The 22,129-nt window shown below is 40.7% G+C and overlaps 1 protein-coding gene across 12 annotated transcripts in view; it reads left to right on the forward strand.

Moving 5' to 3' along the window:
* tei (irregular chiasm C-roughest protein teiresias) overlaps positions 1–22,129 on the forward strand; it is a 222,391-nt gene that overhangs the window by 56,851 nt on the left and 143,411 nt on the right. For all 12 annotated transcript variants that reach the window (XR_004580613.2, XR_004580614.2, XM_034317550.2 and 9 more), the window contains one exon: positions 5,502–5,543. Coding sequence is in view for 10 of the 12 variants with exons in the window: in XM_034317550.2 (XP_034173441.2) it covers positions 5,502–5,543 (42 nt within the window). In the remaining 2 variants the exon portion in view is untranslated. The remainder of the gene's footprint in view (positions 1–5,501; positions 5,544–22,129) is intronic.

The raw sequence follows: 22,129 nt of genomic DNA on the forward strand, positions 1-22,129 counted from the left end.
GAGGCGGATTCCGTCGCACACGGAGGTTGGTTCCGAAAAATTAAATCGACGCTTAAAACAAAGCACGCTCGCGGATATTACTGCTAATGAATATGCAAGAGCGCGCAGACTTTTCATAAGTATTCCAGGAAGCGGGATTTCGAACGTCCAGCCACGCCTTGCTCGCGATAGTAAATCGTTAAACTGAAATTTAATCTCCTGATACACGTGTGTCCTGCTTCGTGAACCGTATGCGGGAAATCTCGACGAAACGGCAGGGACCACGGTCCGAGTTTAAGGAAAAATTTATCGCTTCTATTCGCGTGACATTTTTCCATGGGTAGGATTAAAACGCGACCGGTCGATCGGAACTGATCGTTCGAACCGAATCACCGTCAGATAATGCGAACTGTTCGATCGAAATTTCACGAGCTGTAATCGTTTTATTACAAGAAAATGTGGGCTATCTTGCAAGTCGGTTTCAAGCTGTAAAACGATTTAAAAAACACAGTCAGTCGGAGTTGGAGATAAAACAAAATTGAAATTTTATTTATAATTCATTTATGATTGAAATTTTCTTCTAATCGGTAGTCGGGAAATTTTTCGTCGATTTACCGTCAGGGCAATTTTCTTGTATAAAAGGTTATCACCGGTGTGTACAACGATAAGGAGGTTTCCAACGAAATGGTTTGCGCGTCGACACGATTAGCTCGAATGTAGCTATCTCGTTCTCTTCCGCCGCATCTTGGTTCGCTTTTTTCTCCTAGTCGTTTCCCGTTTCCCTCGCCTTTTCCGATCGTTTCCTCTACTTTTTTTTTCCTTATTTAGCCGCAACTCGCTCGTTTGGTTCCATTTCGCGCAGCAGTTAGCCAGCGTGTGCGCGGCCAAGTCGATTTAGCCGGGCCATCGCCACGCTCGAAAACATTTCGCACACTGCAACGCGTCATGGGAATTTCGAATGAATTTTCGTATTTTCAGCAAGCAGACGCCTCGCTATTGCAGCCGAACGAGTATGCACGGCCGTTGCTACTGCGAGGTCGTGGAAAATTGCTGAATACACTGGCGTACGTTTGTTCCTCTTCTCACGAGCACGTAAAACGGGACTACTTCGCCCATTCTATTATCGAGATGATATTTTTTCATATTTTTTCCAACTGCTAATCATTAGTTATTTTTTCATGTTCATTTTGCTATCTTATGTTTTAATTTTAAAACACTGCGCGATGTTCCTGGAGAATCTGAGATTTTAACTTTCTATCTGTATACAATTTGTCTCGTCACGATAGTCACGGAAATGGTATCATCGAAATTCCGCACGCATATCTAGTGAAATTTCCTTTAAAGCGGAGAATTGATTTCTTCGCGATAACTCGAGTTTCTTGTTATCGATGATACCGCGATGGCGAAATCGTGATAAATTGGATGTGGATGTCCTAAGTCCATTGGAGGGTTTCCGATGTACCAGATACGGGGTGATAAATAGCTTCTTTCTTAAAGGAAACTTTCAATTGTGCTTTTTAACAGGTGTTTTCTTTTAGAAAGCGTTTCGATGACAGTGACCAATGAGATTAGTTAAAATGTAATATATATTTAAATAATTTTAGATTCATCCTAATTTAAATACTTCATAATGATATCCAAAAGTTCCTTTTCAATTATAATTTATCCCATAATGAAGCGTTGCTCGCGTATAAAACAGTTTATCACCCCCGATGAATAATCCTTAGGTAAATGAATTATTCCATCGAAGGGAATTTATCCGAGGGTTCGGCTCGAATAACCCATCCAAACAAAGGTTGTACAGTGTCGTTGCAATAAATAATTATTATCTGAACGAACAACGTCGAGCTGAAGCTCATTCGCCTAGATACGAATGCACACTCGAGCAGACGTTGCTCGAACAATTATCTTAGATAAACGTTTGCCGTAAATTGTTGGAGCAATGGCCAGGTCTGAAACCGCGGGTAACGTCGTCATTAAACGCAACAAGCTAAAAGAACGACGGGAAAAAAGGATTGTGGTAGCATGCATAGAAACGATCCATTTAGATAATCTATACACATACATGTACGTACATACAGGGTGTTCCACAAGTTATCATATAAACTTTCTTGCTGTATTTTACAGTTAAAAATAAGTAAAAAATTTTCTATAAAAATTGTGGATAAATTCTTTAATGATTATAAAATAATTAAGCATCTTAGACATTACAAATGGACATATTTTATTTCATACTTTTGTTACAATTTTTTAATACAGTATTTGTAAATTTTTTATTACATGACATTTTATTTTTATTTTTATGGAACATGTTAACTTAGTTTGCAAACCTTCGAGACACCCTGTATATAGGTGCACGGGTTTGAAACGTGCATGGAGTCTGTGCCAACAGCGTGCACCGATCGTTTTGTATTATTTTTTACCTTCTTTTTTTTTTAGCTTTCCATTCGCCCCTCTACGCTTTCCTATCTTGCTGTAACAACGTTTTCAAAAGGGATCCGGTGCCTTTTTGCACATACGCTTTAAATATGTTACGACAAAAATGGTCGCAGCGATGTTTCCGCGATTTGAAACGGTCAGGAATTCGTTCGCTTTGTAAATTACGTTCGATACGAATGTAATGGAATCGAATGGAACGATCACCCGCTGCTCGTTTCAACCCTTCCGCGACTCGTGAATTCGCGGCCTATCGCGGTTAAGCAAATTTGTCGTGAAACGGATTAACCCGTAATTACAGCGAAATATACCTAAATAGGAACGGCTATTTCAATGAAATCATCTACTGTACCATTTCGACGATGAATTAGGTCGTTTATTCTTTTCACCATCTCGCCTCGCTTTCATTTTATCGTTTCGAGACCGCGTGAACGTGCGTTCAGTTTCCTGGCTCGATTGAAATTTTCTCGCTAACCTGGAACGATATAAAATGGGACGCAAACAGAATTGTTTTTTTTACGGCACAGCCACGGGGTAAAAATGGTGAATGAATCAAAGTGTATGTTTCGAACGTTTATTGCAAATGTTGTTTTAATTAATTACATATGTCAATCGATAGGGTTTTAAAATTTCAAGAGTTCTTAAAGTTTCATTGCTAACAGATCTTATCAGTGATGAATGAGGGTAAAAAATCTATAGTAGTACACCTTCGATAAAAGAGCGCCTAAAATAATCAATGAAAGTTGAGGTTATTGTTTAAAAAAAGAAAAGGGTTCCTTGATATCAGAAGGAAGAAAGTAGTTCAACTTGAGAAAGCACCCTTGTCGACGATGGGGGTGGGTGGTGGCAGTCGGTCGTTCGTCGTAGAGCAAGAACGAGGTTAAGTTAGGTGTGATCTCTTATCGGTAGCGTGGAGTAGAGAGTCTACCCACGTTCCTCTTATCTTTCTCGCTTCCCGCTTCCCTCCCTGTTGAACTTACAACCCTTCCATACATACGTGCGATACATATTGTCGTTCGGGATCTAAGAAGCTGGCAGCCGAGCTGCACTCACCTATAGAACCCGACAACCATCGACTGTCCTCATATATGTCCTCGATGGCGAGGGTGTTCCCGTTTTTCACAGCAGTTGCGCTACCAAATCGTGCCCCCGTGTTTCACGACTTTTACGACTCCACGGTTAACGCGAGCCTCGCGCAATTGTTCGTCGAGTAACGTCGTTAAGGAGCTCTCTGAAAAGATACCCGGGCTTTATTATATAACAATAACTTTACGATGTACCGGTTATTGCGAGCCCTCCATGATAAATACGCGTCGTTCGGCTCGACTTTCCTGCAGTTTTATACCTTCTATACGCCGGCAACGATCAGCTTCGTAACGAGCGTACAGCCTGTTGGTCCCGATCCAATCGAAATAAAATACTGGCGAAACGATCTCGTCCAAAGTAATTATTGTTTTCTCCAGTCGATCGAAAATCGATAGCGAAATGGCACGTATGAAGTCCAGTCTATTTATCAACGTTTCAAAAAAAATTAAGCACCATTATTAATCTTCTGAAAATTAATCTTCAAATAATATAAATTTCTATACATATCAAGATTGAACCTATATCGTTCGCTAACGATGGTCACCCGAAGTTTTCACGATAATGACCAGCAGTTGAGCTCTAATTTCACCGGGCCGATTTCACTTTACAACCGAGATAACAACCTAAATAACTACTTAACCCTTAGCCGTATTTGTCGTTGGAATTCAAGAATTTATGACCACGCTCGTTAATTCATCATGCTCGTTCAAGCTCTGACGAGCCACTATAAACAGAATTAAGAGCGGATGAAGTTTCTCTGCTGTTACACAAAGCAAAAAAAAAAGAATTACCGGCTCGCCTCGTCAAACAGACTGTCGAGCGTAAGGCCATTTCTGCTTTTTCCACGGAGAAAATGGAGGTTCGGTATGTGTGAGTGGGTAAACGATGAAAATGTGTGGGATCTTTGAAGCCGGGATCCAGTTTCTATACCACTTGGGAAAAGTCAGTCAGCCGGACGAGCCGAGAAGCGAAAGTTTTCGAAGTCGATGCGTCGGAGTGGCATGGAGGCAACGAACGAGATTGAAATACCCTCCCCGTTTTTCTGTACCATCCCCTAAACTACTCCACCGTCCTTCCTTCTTGTCTTCTTGTTTTCTTTCGTTTCGTTGAATCCATGCCGCTTTTATCCCCGGTGCACAGGGACGGCAGGTTCGATTTGTAATTCAGCAAGTTTTCGGGGCTGGCATGCGGGGTGTAGAGTTGACGTTGCGCTCAAAAACTACCATAGATAAAGTTTGAATGTGAAAGTTACGGGCCGCTTATAGTGGCGGCAAGGGGGTGAAAGGCACGAGGAAGATATAAAACCGGTGCCCTTCCCTCGATGGGGCTGTAAGTACGTTAACTTTCCGTTTATGTTCCAAGAACGCAGGATACATCCTGGATTCTAGTGAGAAAAGTCAGCTGGAATACGTTCGCTTTCTTTTCTCTCTTTTTGTGGTTTTCTTTTTCCTGACTTTTAATGCCGATTTTTATCATTTTTAAGTGAATATTTTGATGGAATCGTAGAATTTAAAACCATTTTTGGAATTCTATATTATTGGACCATTGGTACAGCCAATTAAGATGATCTATGAATTCTTTTTCTTTACAAAATCTAGCACGCGTTACGATTTCTGTTTCCTTTTTTCCTGTCATCTTCTTCTTCAGCGGCTGTCAGCTGCCCAAAGTGAAAATTCCTTCGCTCTAAAATAGCGGAAGATTCGCGATCGTGTCGTAAACCCAGTCAAGTGTAAGCACCAGCATCTTCTACGCCATAAATTCGTTCATATTCCTTCGCGGGTTATTCGTCCACGGCCACGTTCCCGAAATATTATTTCTTTTGGAAAAATTCGGATAAGTAAATTTGTAAATTCAGCACTATAAACTGAAAGCCAATGAATTCACGAGAATTTTATCTAAAATATGTTTGACGATATATAAGGATCCTGTTTTCTTTTTCTTTTGAAAATCTTGATTAATTATAAAAGAAAATGGAATTCATATTTAATTTCTAATTTCAGGATTACGACAGAGATCTGGTCCCACCGACACACCGAGGGGTGGTGAGTGTCTATTTCCTTTTTTTTTTTCGTTAATTTACTTTGATGATTAAAGAATTATAAATTTAACTCGTTCATGTGCCTGAAACAGCTGGCTTTGATCGCAAATTAGGTTGAAAAATCACCGTGTAACGAATGAAAAAAGAAATATCGCAGCAATAATAATGTAGCTTATTTCAAACGGTAATTCGTTTATTCGTGAACGAGTAATCAAAATTGAGTTCGAAACGGGAAATCGGAATGAACCGAGCTTTTAAACGGATCTGTAATACGTTCCAAGAGCGGGTATTTAAAGGTTAATTTCCCGAATAATATCCTTGGCTGTTCGCGCTCGTTCGCGGCCCTCATTAGCGTAATTGACGTAAGCCTTTCGATTAACGAGGGCATTTTGTAGCTGTACAGGACACGGGGAAAAAAAACGAACAGACCGCTGATAAATTTCAAGCTGAAATGGCAGTGAAATAAAGATGTTAAAGCGCGATTGTCAGACTCGTAAATCTTTTACTCGTTTCGTGCCGATACTTACCTAGTAGAAATTACAATTACACAAGGTTTACATTTTTATTTCGGTTCGAACGCAATAATGTTCAGTCAATCGTCGATTTTCAAAATTATTCATATTTCACGGTATTTAAGCATCATCGGTGTAAAAGCGTAAAAGCTATTCTGCGTGAAACTAAAACGAAGACAATCGATTCCTTTTTTCTCCCGCATACGCGTTTCATGTACACATCGCACCTCGCATGAAACGAAATTTTATATACACATTCGTGGTGAAAATTCGGCTATTATATATATGCACGTGTCCTTTTTTTCGGGCCATTGTTACAAATATATAGGTCGCTCGTACATTTTCAGCGTTAAAGGTGTTCTAAATTCAACTTTATTGCCCGGTTTAAATGGGGAGATACTGAAAATTGTAGCTAATTTATTCTTCTTTTCATCCGAGTTAATTGAAGAATCTTTCATGCTAATTAATTAGAAATATTCATGCTGAGAAATCTAGAATGTATAGGGGTTGAAGTCTATTCGCTATACAAATTAATGCTTTAGGTCTCTTCCAGACGAAGCATGCATAATTATAGGTCATTTTTAAGAAAATTTTTCTAAAATAACATTGTTGGATGACGCTCTTTATTCAACAATTTTTTATTATAAATTCTTAAAAATCCCTTACATTTTTATAAAGTTTAATTCTGGTGAACTCAGCGATAAATTTAATTAATTAATTTTTTTTAAATTTCCATCCAACTAAATTTAAAAGTTTGCATAATTTTACTGTTAATTGTAAATATTTCTTTCTAGCCAGTCTTCATTTATTGTTCAATTTGTTTTTCTCAGTATATTTTAACCATGATCAAATTAAGAAATAATGTATTCTGTTGAGAAACAGTCGCGGTGAGGAGTCGACGAAACCCGTCTCTCCCTTTAACCCCCAATGCGGTGCTTTCCATCAGAAGCTTTCCTGTTCCCTGTAGTTGGTCAGCGGGTGGAACACTCCTGACTTCCTCGTGAAAGTTAAATTGCCCTGGTCTCTGTGTCATCGTTGCATTTTTTACTTCTCTTTCCGAATGTTAGTTACGTGATCAACGTAATTTCATTGAAACATCGCTACCGCTTTCTAAATATTCCGCGTATGGAGCTAGTTTTGCAAACGGAGGCAAGCATTTATCGTTATCGTTCGGTTTAGTTCGGTGATCGATATTCGATTGAAATGCACGTATCGCCGCCGGATCCGTCGCTTTTTTGCGTTTTCAGTCGATGTAATCGCGGCGGATAGCGTGGTTTTTCTCTGTACACCGGAGCTAACACGAACGTGCCAGACCAGTGTATGAAAAATATTTGGGAAAAACTAAAGGAACAGTAGAGTGGTGGGTTGGCAAAATAGCAGCAGCATCATTGAACGTGAATGATAAAATTCGAATCGGTGGATCTGGAGTGTTGTAAACAAATGTGCGAATTAAAACATGTTGTGCACAATGTGTAGGGAAAAAGGGCAACGAATAATCGACACTTTTTATTTTATTTTTTTATTCAATTCAATTTTTATTATTCAAAAATAAATATTAGGCCATTAAAAAGTCGATAAGCAAGTATGTTAAAAATAATTCTAGAAATAGGTATATTATATTTTGTTCAATCGATGATGAATTGATTCTTCAATTTCTCTTATTTATATACACTCTATTCATACCTTACACTTCTAACAAAATACCGAAAAGGAAGCAACAAAGTCAACAATGAAATCCAACCGTCAGATTTCTCATTCGTAGCAAGGATCCTGATTCGAGTTCAGAACTGGTCCCCAGAGCGAATCCTCGTTTCAGCAGGATGCTCGTTCGTATACGCTCGTGCACCAAGCGCACGAACTTAATCTCTTCGTGACATCAAGCCAGTAATTAAACTCGAATGATATTCGTTTGGTGGGTGAAAGTTTAAATTATCTTGTCTAGCATTCGAAATAGTGTTGGTTAGCCAGTTTTTCCTCTTCTTTACGACTTTTTAATCGTCGATATAACGCGTACGTATTCACGGTTCAAGCGTACGGCACCGAAAGAGGAACAAAACGGGATTCAGCGAACGGCGAGGATTAACTGGCAGAGAACATTCGAGCTCGGTAGGTGGTTAACGTTTGAATTTGATGCTCGTATCTAATTCTGTTTAGTAGACCGATCGAGATACGCGGACACGGGCGCATCGTGCAGGAAAGTTTAAATTATCCTGTCCGCTGAGAGGAAGCATCCTCTCCTCGGGGAAACGGCTCGGATTGGTCGAGTCTGATTAGTTCGTCGGTCGGTGGCTCGTTTTATCCTCTATTCTGTCGTTCTCCTTTCCACGCTTTCGTAACTACCGCGTAACCATCGAGTGAAAACGCCGCTAAGGTGTCGCGATCCTCCTTCGTTTTCGGACTAACCGGAAACTGCGAAGAGTACGGTCACCCTGCCCTTGCTCGCCCAATTTCCGGCTCCGTTCTTCCCCGAGGACGGCTATTCTTCGAATATCCCTCTTGGTACATACCGCAGTTCGCTATCGTTTAATCAGACTTCCCTCGATGAACCGGTCGATTGGTTTCTAGGAGATCTGTATCAATTTTCGCGATGAGTCCCTTCGAGGCATGGAGCTGCTTTATAGATATTCCCGGTGAATGACCCGCAGGGACAATGTGTTTCGTTAATTAATTCGAAGCGCGACACCGTGTCTTCGACTGAGCGAACACCTGCTCCTCGAATAGACGGACTAATTATTAAAACATCTCGTGGTGATTCGTTAATTTGCTGAGAGATCAATGATGTGCCTAGCATAGATATCTTCTTTGACCTTTTTCACATTTACATAATTAAAAATATCTCAGCACTAATTATTTCATTGCAATCGGTTAATTTTCTTCTCTCTTCGATACAAACGCACTCTATGTATCTCGGAAATTGGAGCAAAATTGCATTCGCATCAAAGTGTCCGATCGACTCGCACTCTCGTAGTCACCTTTTAATGTCAGCTCGAAAAAGCGGCCGCGATGAAATCGAGGTAAAATAAACGAAACGAAGCGAAACGAGACGGGAACGAGTAGAGGAACAGGGCGAAACGAAATGGAAACGAATTTAACTATCCACGGTAGCTGGTGTACGTAGCCGATGGCCAGAGAAGTCGACAGCCAGCAAGGACTCGTCTTTTTCTGGAATTGTTGCGGTAAAAGGGATAGAGATTAAAAGTTCTACGTTGTACCCATTCGTTCTAGCGTGATACTTATCCTGCCATTACCGTTTTAAACACTCTTCAAACACTCTTCCACGTACAATCCCTATTTCTACTATCAATTAAACTTTCGTCATTTTCATTTTAATCCTCCATCTATATAGTTGCATCCTTGATTTAGTAGATTTCCAAATTTGAAAATGATCGGCGACGGGGTGAAAGAGAGAGAGAGGGGAGGAAGTAGTTTGGAGGGAAAAGCAACGAAGTAGTTTGGACGATGAAAGAATCCGTTGAAATACGATAAGGAGGTCGGGAAGTTGCGAACTTGCTTCTTGGCGAGACGCGTTTTACCGTTGATTCGCGCTCGAGCGGCGAGTATTGTCGGCAGCAGATGCAGAGCAGCGACATTCTGTCGAGTTTCTACAATTCGATTTGAATCTCGTAATAGCGAAGTTCGCGGAGTTCACGGAACTCGAGATAATTACGACGCCTCGTGTAACTGGGAAGAAACGAGAAGGTTGGTCGATTTTTTTCTTCTTCTTCAATGAAACAGGAAGGATAAAAAAAATTCTCTTCCTATCGGTACGAAATAGGTACCGTCGTTGACCCGTGACCCCGGTAAAGGTACGAATTAAAGGAGCAGTAATTGCTAATTGCCTGAATGGTAATTGAAAGAAGAGGTTTCCTCGTGGAAAGCGAATCGAGTAATTAATATTCTTCGGTTCTCCGCGAAGACGGAAGTATCGTGGATGGTCGAGGCTAATGCAGCTAGTGCTATTTAATACCCCGAGGAGGAGTATACAGCTGGTCGGTCGGTCGGTAAGGACAAAACTCAATTAACAAAGTGGCTCGTCATCTTCTCTTCCGGCCTCGAAACTAAATCCGTTTAATACACTTATCTTTGTTGCCGCAGCAACAGAAAGCACTTGAAATCCGTTTAATATACTTATCTTTGTTTCTGCAGCGACGGAAAGCGTTTCTGCTTTTAACGTGTATTAACTTACACGCGAAAGCGAAAGCTTGCCCCATAGAAAACCCTGTTTTCCATGTAATCTTATTAGCGCTGGGAAATTAAGCTTACTAGTCTTCGACGATACTTTTACTAGTTTCGTTATTTCCTTCATCGCCTTCTTCATATTCGGAGTCTTTCTACCAAAAATAAGTACCTGCTAACTTTGGAAATGCAAGTAATCCGACGACTACTCGAACCTGAAGAGTCATACTGGTATCAGAAACTTTGGAACTTGATTCCATCTATCATAGATGTAATTTCACATCGTATATCTTCGCTTACGAATTGGACCTGAATTTGCGACGTTGAAGTTCGAACATCAACGCGTAAAATTCACCGCAGGGAAACGTAGGTAGACGGAACGAAAAAGCGACGAATAATTACGCGTCACGAATCGAAACGGCAACTGGCTCGACGGGTGTTAATTTCATGACGAGAGATCTAATTTGTTCGCGTCAATTTACCACGCTCCAGCATTTTCGTCCGTGTTTACATTAATTCACACGAAATGGTATTCGTCGAGGGTGGTAGTTGCGCCACGATCGAGATGGTTGGCTTCTTTCGGCTGAAACGAGATCCGACACGAGTTTCGTCGTCGAGGACGCGTCTATTTTACGCCTATTTTATTTCACGCGATATTGCATTCGGTTTCGCGACCCAGCTCGCGAGTGGAGCTATCGTTCTCAAAGAGACAAAGCTGAGACGAAGAGAAGAGCTCGCGTATCCACCGCCTCTTCATAGACCGAAGAACTTCTTCTTTGTGCCTCGAAGTAGCTTCTTTCGCTTCGTTCGGCGACTACTCGCGCGTGCAGCCGAAAGAAACAGAGAGGATCCACTTTAGGCTGGAATTCTTTCGATTCTTGCAAGGTGCTGCTGATTCGAAACGTCATGGCTCTCGTGTTTCAATCGCGTCACCTGCTTTTGCAAAACGACGATAGGAAAAAGAAATTCATGATTTAGGGGATGTTTTGCCATTTTAAGATAAATCTGGAATAGATATCTTCTTACGCATAAATGTAAATAACTTTCAATCGCTTTCTACCGATACAGATCGAACTTTAGTAGTTACTCAAGTGAATCCGATCTCTCACAAAAGAACATTTGTAGTCATGTAACTGGACTCGTGACGAACGGAAGGAACTACCCTGATTGAAGTTGAAGAGAAACTTTTTTCCCCCTTTTCTCATCATTCCTGTTGACTTGTAAAACTCGACATCTCTTCGCAACAGGCAAAAGGATCGTCGAAGACTTCCGCCTTTAAACTTCCCTCTGAATTAAACTTTACGAGTCGGATGTTCGACGATTTCCATCGTTTCGTTTCAGTCGATCGACACGCACCTTTTAGAGAAAATCAAATATCTGTTGAAGCATCAGGCGATTCGTGAACCGAGAAGAGCTCGGATATCTTTCAGCCGATGAAGTATTGGCTGCGAGAGGGAAAGTAACGCGATCTTTCAAACGGATGCTCCGATGAACGGAACTCGCTGGAAAAGCGTTCCACCAAGAACGATACGCGTCGTGCAATAATTTTCCTTCGATACAAGATTACGTATCAAACGCTTGGTTCGCGTGAAAGGACAAAAAAAAATGTTGGAATTCCTATGATCAGTATGTTACACGAGGCAATTTTCATTCGCGTTATATTTCAAAGATAAATTATTGGGAAATTTTCTAAAGCAGGAGAATTATTAGAAAAATTATTGAATTTCACGCAGTCTCTTTATTTTTACATTTTCTTTTTCCTCGAGACAATTCTGTTCGTGTCACGGTATTACTTCACCGATAGTTAGCCTGCATTCGCGCATAGATATCGGGTCGTTTCGTGCAGGACAGCTGAAACGCGGCCAGAAATTATCACCGATGACAGCCACGGAACTCGTAGTTACGGGGACAAAGTGACCCCGGTCGAAAGCGTAACTCGCAGTCGCGGGCTCGATTGCACGGACAGTACGGACAGTTAGAGAGCGGGGCCGTTCGCTAATGGAGACAATTTATTATTTTCAACTTTACACCGAGACGGTTCGCCTTTCACGAATCGTGTTCCCTCTCTTTCTACCCATCGTCGAAGCTGTTATGGGTGATGAATCGTGCTGCCGGGGTTTCGAACGAGGCCAGACGGGGCTTGGGAGAAATAGGCGTGCACCCAGGGGGTTCCGATGAAATCGTACCGACCGATGGGACCGTACAAAAGAGACTTACTGCTCCCCTCGTATGGACTATTCCCTGCAAGACTGCCACTTCATCTTATAATCGTGCTTCTGAACGTTAACTGACGTTCTCGTTTCGTTGCACCACTACTTTCTTCTTTCCTGCTCCTCTGTAAATGATGATTCTACTTCTGTCATTCCAATGCTGAAAAATTTTCTGCTATTCATTTTGGAAATATTAAAAATATAAAGAAGGTATCTCAAATTTTAAAGAAAAATTCAAAGGATCGAAAGAAACTTCTGTAATTTTTTTATTTATAAATTTGTGCTTGACGGATTCATTAACGTGAACCATTTGTATCCGACACTATCTTCCTCGTTCAAGCAATTTCGCTTGGCTGCTCTCGAACAAGTGACTTTTCCATTCGAATGTGCCACGAGAGGGTAGACGCACGAGTTGCCGGCAAAATGCAATTACCATGTGAAACGAGCAATGCAACATTATGAGACACGAAACCGTTGATTTTCAGCAAAAATATTAAGCAATTCGAGTTGACACGAATTCGGTCGGTTTCGTGCTCGCGAGGAATAATAATGTAGACGCCGTGGCCGCTTCGTTTCTCATGTATCACGTGCTATTCTTGTTCAAAATAATCCATTATTATCTTAATTATGCAAACAGATTCTAATTGTCGTTTGTTCCTCGGGCGTGGTTCCCGGTAGCACGATACGTTCAGCCCCGTTTTGGCTTACGTAGTTACATCGATGCCACATTGTTTCCCTAGAAATAGCTAATTTAATCGGTCTCGCGAACCGGCATCGTCGAATTACCGAAACGTCCAACTTCAAGCAGAACGGACTTTGCTCGGTGCACGTAATAATAGGGTGTTAAAAAGTTGCCGCGTGCACAACACCGAAGGAATTACTGCTCTGCGTGTCGCAATTCCAAATGGTCTGGGCTAGGAAGAAGGTCGTCTTGAACACAGGGACAGACGAGTGTCGAGCTAATTGGCTGCGGGTCTAAATTGGGCCAACGCTTTTACCGCTTCGCGACTCCTCGTGTCGCCAACTTTCCAACTTGTTCGATTAGAAAGGTGAAAAACACAAGAGACTACCGATTCTACTGTTTCATTTTAAAGGAACTTCTTAAATTGAGTATTAGAAAGCTTCATCTTCGGTAATATTCTAAGCCATCGCTATTCGTATCTTCTCGTAGCCTAGAATCCGATCGTTAATACGAACGATCATCGATTGTCGATTACATTATCGGGGCTCGAAGGACGCGGAAGCGTATTAAAGGTAGCCGAGGAAAGTTGAAAAATTATATTTAGCTTGGAGTGTTATTGCCAGGCCGAAGGATTTTCCAGCGACCGAGATCGTGGCGTCGGCCAATTTCAATTTCACTCTCGTTATCGATCAGCCGACACGAAGTGAGAGTACATACAGTTCGCTCGTATATCACGTGGAATTAAAAGTTTTCGATTCTGGTAACCAGAAGTGGCAGGATAATTCGTGTTTCCGATGATGCACCAATTGTAAAAGGCTATTTTCATTATTTTTCTTTTGGCATGTCAAATGGTAAATTTCGAAACATTGACAGAAATGTAGCGTAAAATTGTGATCCATGAATTTATTAAAGTTTGTAGTTAATATTTTTATATCATAAAATCATATCGGATTTTCTGTTATTTGCTACTTTTTAATTTAACTCTTGCAATATAATGATGCAAATGTTTAGCCTCGGAAAATTGAATTTTTTAACTATCGCATTTCGTGTTTCGCGAAGCAGAAACCAACTGCAATTGGAGAAGTTGGTTATATTCCCTTCGAAGTAGATAATGGCCGAGCAACGAAGTTCAAATAGAGAATTACACACGGTCCAATTTCCTAGAAGATTTCGTCTGTTTGAGTTCTACAATTTCTTTGATATACCTGATAGGGATATATTCCGCTTCTATCAGGCCAAGTTTGTTCAGAGTTTGATGGTTGTGCAAAGATTAACCGTAGTCCAGGAACGCGTGTATGTCAGGGCAATAACTTGGGTCTACGACTTAAGATTATGATGCAGGAATTTGTTACGAGTTGCGAAACTACCCGTTATTAATTTCTTATAGAACGATCGTTTGCTTTCGATAAAAATTATATTTGCTAAAAAATATTTACAAAAGTTCCATAAAATACACTGCACCAACGCGAAGTTTAAATGATCAAAGGATAAAACAGACCGCGTTGTTTGTGGTCGTGGCTTAATTAAAAGAAAAATCAAAGGTGTCAGAAACGCGTGTCGGGTCCATTTTTCACAAAGAAAAAGACGGTCTGCGAGTAAGCACCGGAAGCAGAGGAAAAAGCTCGAGAAGGGCGGCTTGGTTGTAAAAGAGTGCGCGGTACAGAAAAGAAAAGAAGGGAAGAGATGGAGAAGGACGAGTTTGGCATTTATCCCTTATCCCGCGGCTAAAATTGAACGCGAACGAAATTTCTGTCGCGGAATGAGGTCCGCGACACCTCGAGGGGTAAAAGAGAAAAGGGACGAACGGAAGAGATGGTGGAAGAGAGGAAAGAAAAGAAGGTAATTGGTCTGGATAGGGGACGCTCTCATTGCCGGTTTTCAAGCAATTCTAGACAAAGGCTTTTGGCCACCCTCGAGACTGCGTGCCTCTGTAATCCTCCGCTTCTTACGGCGAAGTATGTTCTTTTGGTTAGCCCCCAGCGGCGGAGCGTGCGTACTTGAAAGAAATTTTGGTCTCGTTCCTTCCAGCAAAGAGAAAGGAAGTTACGTTTCTTGGACGAAAGTAAGCAATTCTCTAGCTTTTGTTGAAATTGAACCTTTGAACGTTTTCTATCAATGCGCTTGTGCTTTGCTGAAAGAGAGGTGAACCCCAATCGATGCTTTGCAACTTTGTTGCTTATCAATGGGAACTTTTTAACGTTGCCGTGGATGGTTCTTTATGAAACGAAATCGATAAATTTAGTATCCCTTGGTTATTAACGAATCCGAGTTGACGAGAAAATAAAAGCAATTAACGCGATGCATTTTAAATTTATTATCGTTCGACGATCGTTTTATGATTACGAAATCAATCTTCCAACTGCATAGGTGAATCAGCGATTGCATATGGGTTAGGGGGTCGAGGATTTTCCGATGAACATTTCGAGAGCGCTCTAAGGTTTGCAAGAAGAGGATAGTATCGACTAACTAACAGTATAGTATATAGCTGAAGCTCCATCGAACTACCGACAGAATTATGATCGGATCAAGTACAAGTTAATCAACTTACCCTGAAACTGCAATTACTGTCTCGAAAATGCCGCGATACTCATTATTATTCTGAATACTGATCACGATAGGAACTTTGTCGAATTTTTAAAAGGATCTTTTTGCATTCTCTTTCGTTGCTGATAAAACTTTCAATAATAATCATCTTGTGTATCGATATAAAATTTTATCAAACGTGAAGTTTAATTTCTTTTTTTTTTCTGTTTTTTTTTTTAATGAAATAGAATGATTAGTTGGTCCCTAATGAGAACATTAACTTTAATGTTTCTTCGCTTCTTATGCAATCATCGTGGGTAACTTTTCGATTAACGGTACAAGTTGATCGGGAAACGGAGGTGCGATTCATAATTGAAACGATACACAAGGTTTCGCGAAATGTCGTGCTCCGACTCGTAAATTCGAGCGAAACTCGGCCAGCACCGTCTAAATTACTAAAGAACGGCACCGGAATCTGGGTGAAATTGAAAACATGCCTGAAGGTAACAAAGTAGAGTATATGAAGTTAGCGTTGGACTTTCTAAACGACAAAGAATCCTACGTCCTATAGAGAAAAATTAATTAACGAACAAATTAAAAGACCTTCCTCGTTGTCTCAACTTAAATTAACTTTCGCGTTAAGAGACAATTTTTATAGTCATTTTGCTGTATCAGTTTAAAATGTTTTTTAAAAACTTCCCTTTGCTGTTTTCAAAATTCTTTTTGCAATTTAAACTGTCTAATTGACACCGCGTTAATTAATTAAAGCAAGCAACATCAAATCATCGAATAATACAGTGACAAAGTAGCGAGTTTTCTGAAGCACTTTTGTGTGAGATTTTTTTTTTTTAAGTGACAAGTCGAGGTCTATTCGTTACTCGTTTCTTAAAACATTCACCTTCGTTCCCACTTGACATCGTCCCACTTCGGGCAGAATAGTTTTAACGAGAGTTGTTGTGGGATTACTTCAGTAATTACACGGAAATTGTAGCAAACCGTTGGGGTCATAAGAGCCGCGTTAAAAAGCGTCCCGCGTGTTTGTTCGAAACTTCCTCCTCTCTGTAGTTAATCACTCGCGGTATTATTAATTAGAATATTCAACACGGTCGTTTGTGTTTTTTTCTGTAACTCGTTTTCATTCGTTTCTACCATTTTTTTCCCCCGCCCGTTTAACGCGATTCAGCATGGACAAATAATGGTCGCACCCGATTAATATTCCGTATTACGAAGCACGGTAATTCTAATTATTTATTAACGGGATTGGCGCTTTGCTCGTTGCAAATTACTCTGCGCAGGGGACAATCGTCAAATGGGCGACGTGACAATTACAAACGCTTTCCCGATTATTCTCTCGAATTATTATTATGATGTCGTTGTATAATTTCATAATAATTACATTATAATGCTGAAACAAGCGCTACCGAACGTCAGAAATGATCTGACTGGTATTAAAATCGAAGTTGTAATGAGAAATATTATTAGGATTTCGTTTACATCAGATGGATTATTTGTTAATCAGAATTTTCGATTCTATTTGATCGAACGGTAATAATCGGTCACCATTGTAGTTGCGATTAAACGTATGGAATTTATATTACTAAAATATTGGAATCTAATTTGAAGATTAATTGAAAATATTTTTATTTGCACTCATCCGGAACAGCTATTGCGATAGCGTAATGTTACAATGCAAAATAATTACTATTATATTTGCAACCCTTGTATGCGTTCACAATCGACGAATTTCCAACATGAAGGATCGCGACACGGTTTCTGTTAATGCAGCGGTATCGTTTATAATGTGACGTTGTTGCAAACTTCCCGAAACACCTGATTAATTTAACTTGAGCTTATGAGATTGTACCCAAAGCGCGAGATTTATTCGCGCACATGCATATGAACAACTATAATAGCCGCAACTTGCAGCTGAACCTATGTGGTCAGCTGACACACGTTTCACTCAACAAATTTAATACAGTGGACTGATTAAAAGAAGTTACAATATCACACGTTTCATATTTTGAAATCGTTTATTTGACATGTAACTTGCTAATAATGTTGCACGCGGTACAACAGATGGTTGTTTTCATCATGCAAACAACAAGTGTTGAACTAGTTTGTTGGTTTTTCGCGGTAAATTTGCATGGTGTACGGATCCTCGTCGAGATTTATCGCCACGGTGAAAAGACATCCGGGGAAAAAATATATATTTCCACCATCCTGACCTTGCTTTTCCCTTTCGCTCTCGTTTACTCCTCTGGGACCAACGAGTGCGGATTTATCGAACCGCGCGAGAAGTAATGGATCAGATGGTATCCTGCATCGAAGTAGTCTAACCAATGGCTTTAAATCAGTCCGATGTTCAGGATAACGAAACATCTTCCTCGATTTCGAGCTTCCCGACGAAAGGGAGGCAGAGATTTTGTTAGACAGCTCTGATCGCTCTATTTTCTCGCAATTTTCTCTGATCAAAATCCAAGTTAAAAAATTAGAATCAAGATTGACATTTTGTTCCAATAGAGTCTTCTGTAATTTTTAAAAAATCTAAAAATTTTCTTCTATTTTCTTTCCAAATCTGAACCGTTAATTTATCGAAAGTCTCGCTTTTGGAAAAGTTGTTTGGAGTGTAAAGAATCGAGAAAAAAATTTTCAACGATATTTCCTCCGTTTTTAACGTTTCGTCGGTATCGCTGAAAGCATCTTGTAAACTAAAAGCCTTCAGTCGTCGGAGTCGGCGAAATTAGTGGTGACAGTCAACCAGCCAGTCATCCAGCTGCTTTTTCAACATCGTTTCGGCCTTAATTGCTGAAAGCGGGGACAATCACTAATTGCGCCTTCGTCGCATATCCCGGCGGGTTTCAAAGCAAAAAGAGCACGGGAGAAAAGTGCTGGTTGTCCGTTTCCAAGCGGTCAACAATGCTCGAAGTGTCGAGTCGAGTGTACCGCGAGGAAAGTCAACCTTTCTGTGTTGGTGGTTTCGTGGTTCAATGGGCGTTCAAAGAGCGTATGTGTCACCTGGAAATATCACTCTTTCTTTCACCACGTTTTTCACCGACCAGTGTCCCTTTTTTTTCATCGCGGTTAGGTGTAAAACCAAGCGCGAATTAAATATTTGATATTTTCGAGATTTCTTTGCGTTTTAAACGAAAACGACAAATAAAATTCCAGATCCCACGAGAATAGGTCTTCTATTTTTCATCATAACCAAAGTGACATTTCACGTGGAAACGCATCCTTACGCAGAGATAGAAGCTCACCTAGTGACAACAGAAGCAGATGACTACCTCGTTTCCAAGCAAGAGAGTTCAGAGCCGCGAAGTCGTCGTCGGTGAAGAGGAAGTTGGCTTGCTTCTAAGCGTAGTCGCTTCCTCTACCCTCTTCCATTCTCCTCCAGTTTCCACCTCTGTCTTACACCCTTCTTGTTTCTCGTTGTTCCATGCTTTCCCAGCAATTCTCTCTGTCTGTCTTGGTTTTTCTATCGTCTTCTCCGTTTCTTGCTCCATCCCACGCTTGCAACAGCGTTCTATCTTCTTCCGTTCGTCTGTCGTCTGGTGGGTAGGTCCGTTTGTCCTGCTCTTGTCTGGCCTCTTGCTCTCTGTTCAATGTTCCATGCCTGAAGCAGGCAAATGACGATCTCTCAGAGTTCGGCTACTTGTTCCTCCTCCTCGTATTCCTCCTTGCGCTAACCTCCGTGAACTAAAGTACTAGAAACTACAAGTTATAATTACGTCACAAGATAACTCGTACGGTCGGATGCACGGGTGTAAGTGGCCACGTACACGGGAACAGAAGTGTAGTCGCATCGGGAGGGTAGTTGCAAGTCGTACGGTGGGATGGGTACTGTTATTAAAGTTGGATGTTATTGGCGGGAGATAACACTTGTACAGACGTAATTGTTCGCGAACGTCGTAAATTCAATATTTATACGTAACTGGAGAGAAGCATCGCGTCGACAACTTCTTTCGAGAGCTATGATAAAATAATTCACCCTGGTGAACCTTTCGAAAGGGTGAAAGTGTCTCCAGAGAAATTTAGATTTTTCCCCTCTGGTATCGTTAGATGAATAGAATTTGAACTTTGAAATTTTTTCCTCTCAGAAATTTCGACGAAATTCTATGTAGAGTACTCGAAGTTGAATTTTAATGGAAAGACTTGCTCTCGTCGTTTCAGAACCATTCGGAGCTTTCGAAACTTGAATTCGATCATTTCTAGAGATTCGATTTGGAGGAGTGGTTTGCTCGGTGGAAATATTCGATGAAAGCGGCATAGAAAGTAGTTATAGACTGTTCGAATCAGCTCTGGCCCATTGTCTGCTCACAAAGAGATCTCTGTCGATGGATTAAGCTCGGTTTAAGCGTTTTCGAGGAAACTGAATCTTACTTACCGCGTTAAGATCGCGTCGTATATCTACCGTCTACACCCTTAGCATCTAAAATATCTGGTATATAGCTAATTTTCGACCATGGATGAGTAATGTCATCCGCGTGACCACTCTAGAGTTAATTTACATTTATACCAGACATAATTCAATGCTCTGTAACGTCCACATGAATTCCCTGAACAAACACTGACCTGTTTAACTGCTCTCAGCCATATCTCCCGGGCCTTCGACATTCGCCCCATTAAGACGCCGGAGCAAGGAGATTCCTTTTGAGCTAGCTCCTCCTCAGGATCGTATTTCGAGTCGAAATGGAGTCGTACTGCGGTTCGTTTTCCTCACGAGAACGGGTCGTATATCCAAGAGAAAAATACACGGTGGAATGTTCGGTAACGGAAAACTTCGCCGTGCACCCATAGCCGACTTTTTCGAAGTTACAAAGTTCACGTGGCACCTTGGGCACGCGCGGTTTACAGGAAACGGGAAAACGATCACCGTAGGATTGTCAAGATTTTCCTTTGTGTCACGTAGCCGATGCTTTTTTCCATCGATTCCTTCGTTTTCTTCTTACATGATCACGTACGGGGACGTTTTAACGGTACCTTTCAACTTCCGGAACATTGGAAACTTCTCTTCAGTTGATTTCCAATAGTTTTGTTGAAAAGAATCGTCCTGTTTCGAAACTGGAATAAGATAAATATATGGAACTATTTGGTCAACTCTTTGATGACAAAAATATAATTTGACTTTAGGAAGAAAATTAGCAGAAAACATGTTAAGAGTACTAATAGTTTCCTGTGTAATTTGAACCAATTAACATTCTAAATGGATCAAAGAAATGTAATTTAGCAAAGAATATCTTGAACATAGAATAACAGCAACCGTCGACAATCTTACAAGAAGGATGGGTCTTCGTGATTCTCGTGGCTGTTGCGTGACAGTAGTCGTATTCTAATCGGTTGGCTGCAAAGACAAAGATGTATGCCGCTCGGAGAAAAAGGAATACCTGTTACTTTGACCGCGTCCGGTTGAAATTAATGGCCGGTTATATTTTATGGTCTCTCTTTTGAAATTATCGGAGCTCGTTCGAGGGATAACGATCTTCGCCGGACGAACAAATGGCGGTGCCTGTTGTTTCTTAGGGTGTGCTATAAATCCGGCTGGGGTGAAGTGTTTCAGTTTACTTGTTGTACGTTAACGATAGGGTTGAGGAGATACTTTGCGCGAAATTAGAATGATTCGGTTCGTTTCGATCGTGATTTTTAATCGTTCTGTATCATCCCTTATGGAGATCATTTAAAAGATTTATTTTATTTATTAAAAATAATTCAATGTTCTCCATGTGCAATTAAAAAATTTTTAAACCTCTTGGAAGAGAAGTTAAATTCTTATAAATACTTATGTCTTTTTCTTCATCCATTTTACCCCCAATCTAATACCATCAATTTGTGAAAGGAGAACCATAAGAGGACTTCTGAAGTCACATTACAGTCAAGATTGTACGATATATTTTCTACGTACATCATAGCACAGGATAATTGAGCTTTCTCGACTTCACGGAGTGGAGAATATTTCATTCTCGCTTCCCCTTTTTCCTAATCGGACAGCCGTATCTTTCTCATGGTATTCGTCATCATATTTACGTTATCGCGAGGTTCGATGTGTCCAAGAGTAACAGAGACGAGGAATAACGAGTGTCGGTGCAGTACATCTGAATTACATTTGACACAACTCCATGGTATCGCGCTATTTTTACTGATTATGAGTTCCAGGCCAACACGTTTCTTCTTTTATATCTAACATATCCGATACCATTTCCGCTACGTTCTCTTTATCTCGTAATTTTAACTCGCAGAATAAAGCAGCACATTTTCCTGGCGAAAATCTGGGGTGTAAAATTTTTATTTTTCTTTTATCTGGAGTCAGACAAAAGCTTCTAACCACGTGTATAAATTTCGCGTTGATCACGGGAACGAAATTGGAGCGCTAGATCGTCGGGTAATAAAGCGGGCGAGGAATTTCGCGAAAAGCACCGGAGACTATTTGTAAACGAACGATCCCCCATAGTGTGCGTTTCACCATCGGGAATCAGTTCGAGAGTTTATTCTA

The sequence above is a fragment of the Osmia lignaria genome, chromosome 16 (assembly GCF_051020975.1).
Source record: "Osmia lignaria lignaria isolate PbOS001 chromosome 16, iyOsmLign1, whole genome shotgun sequence".
Lineage (NCBI taxonomy): Eukaryota > Metazoa > Arthropoda > Insecta > Hymenoptera > Megachilidae > Osmia > Osmia lignaria.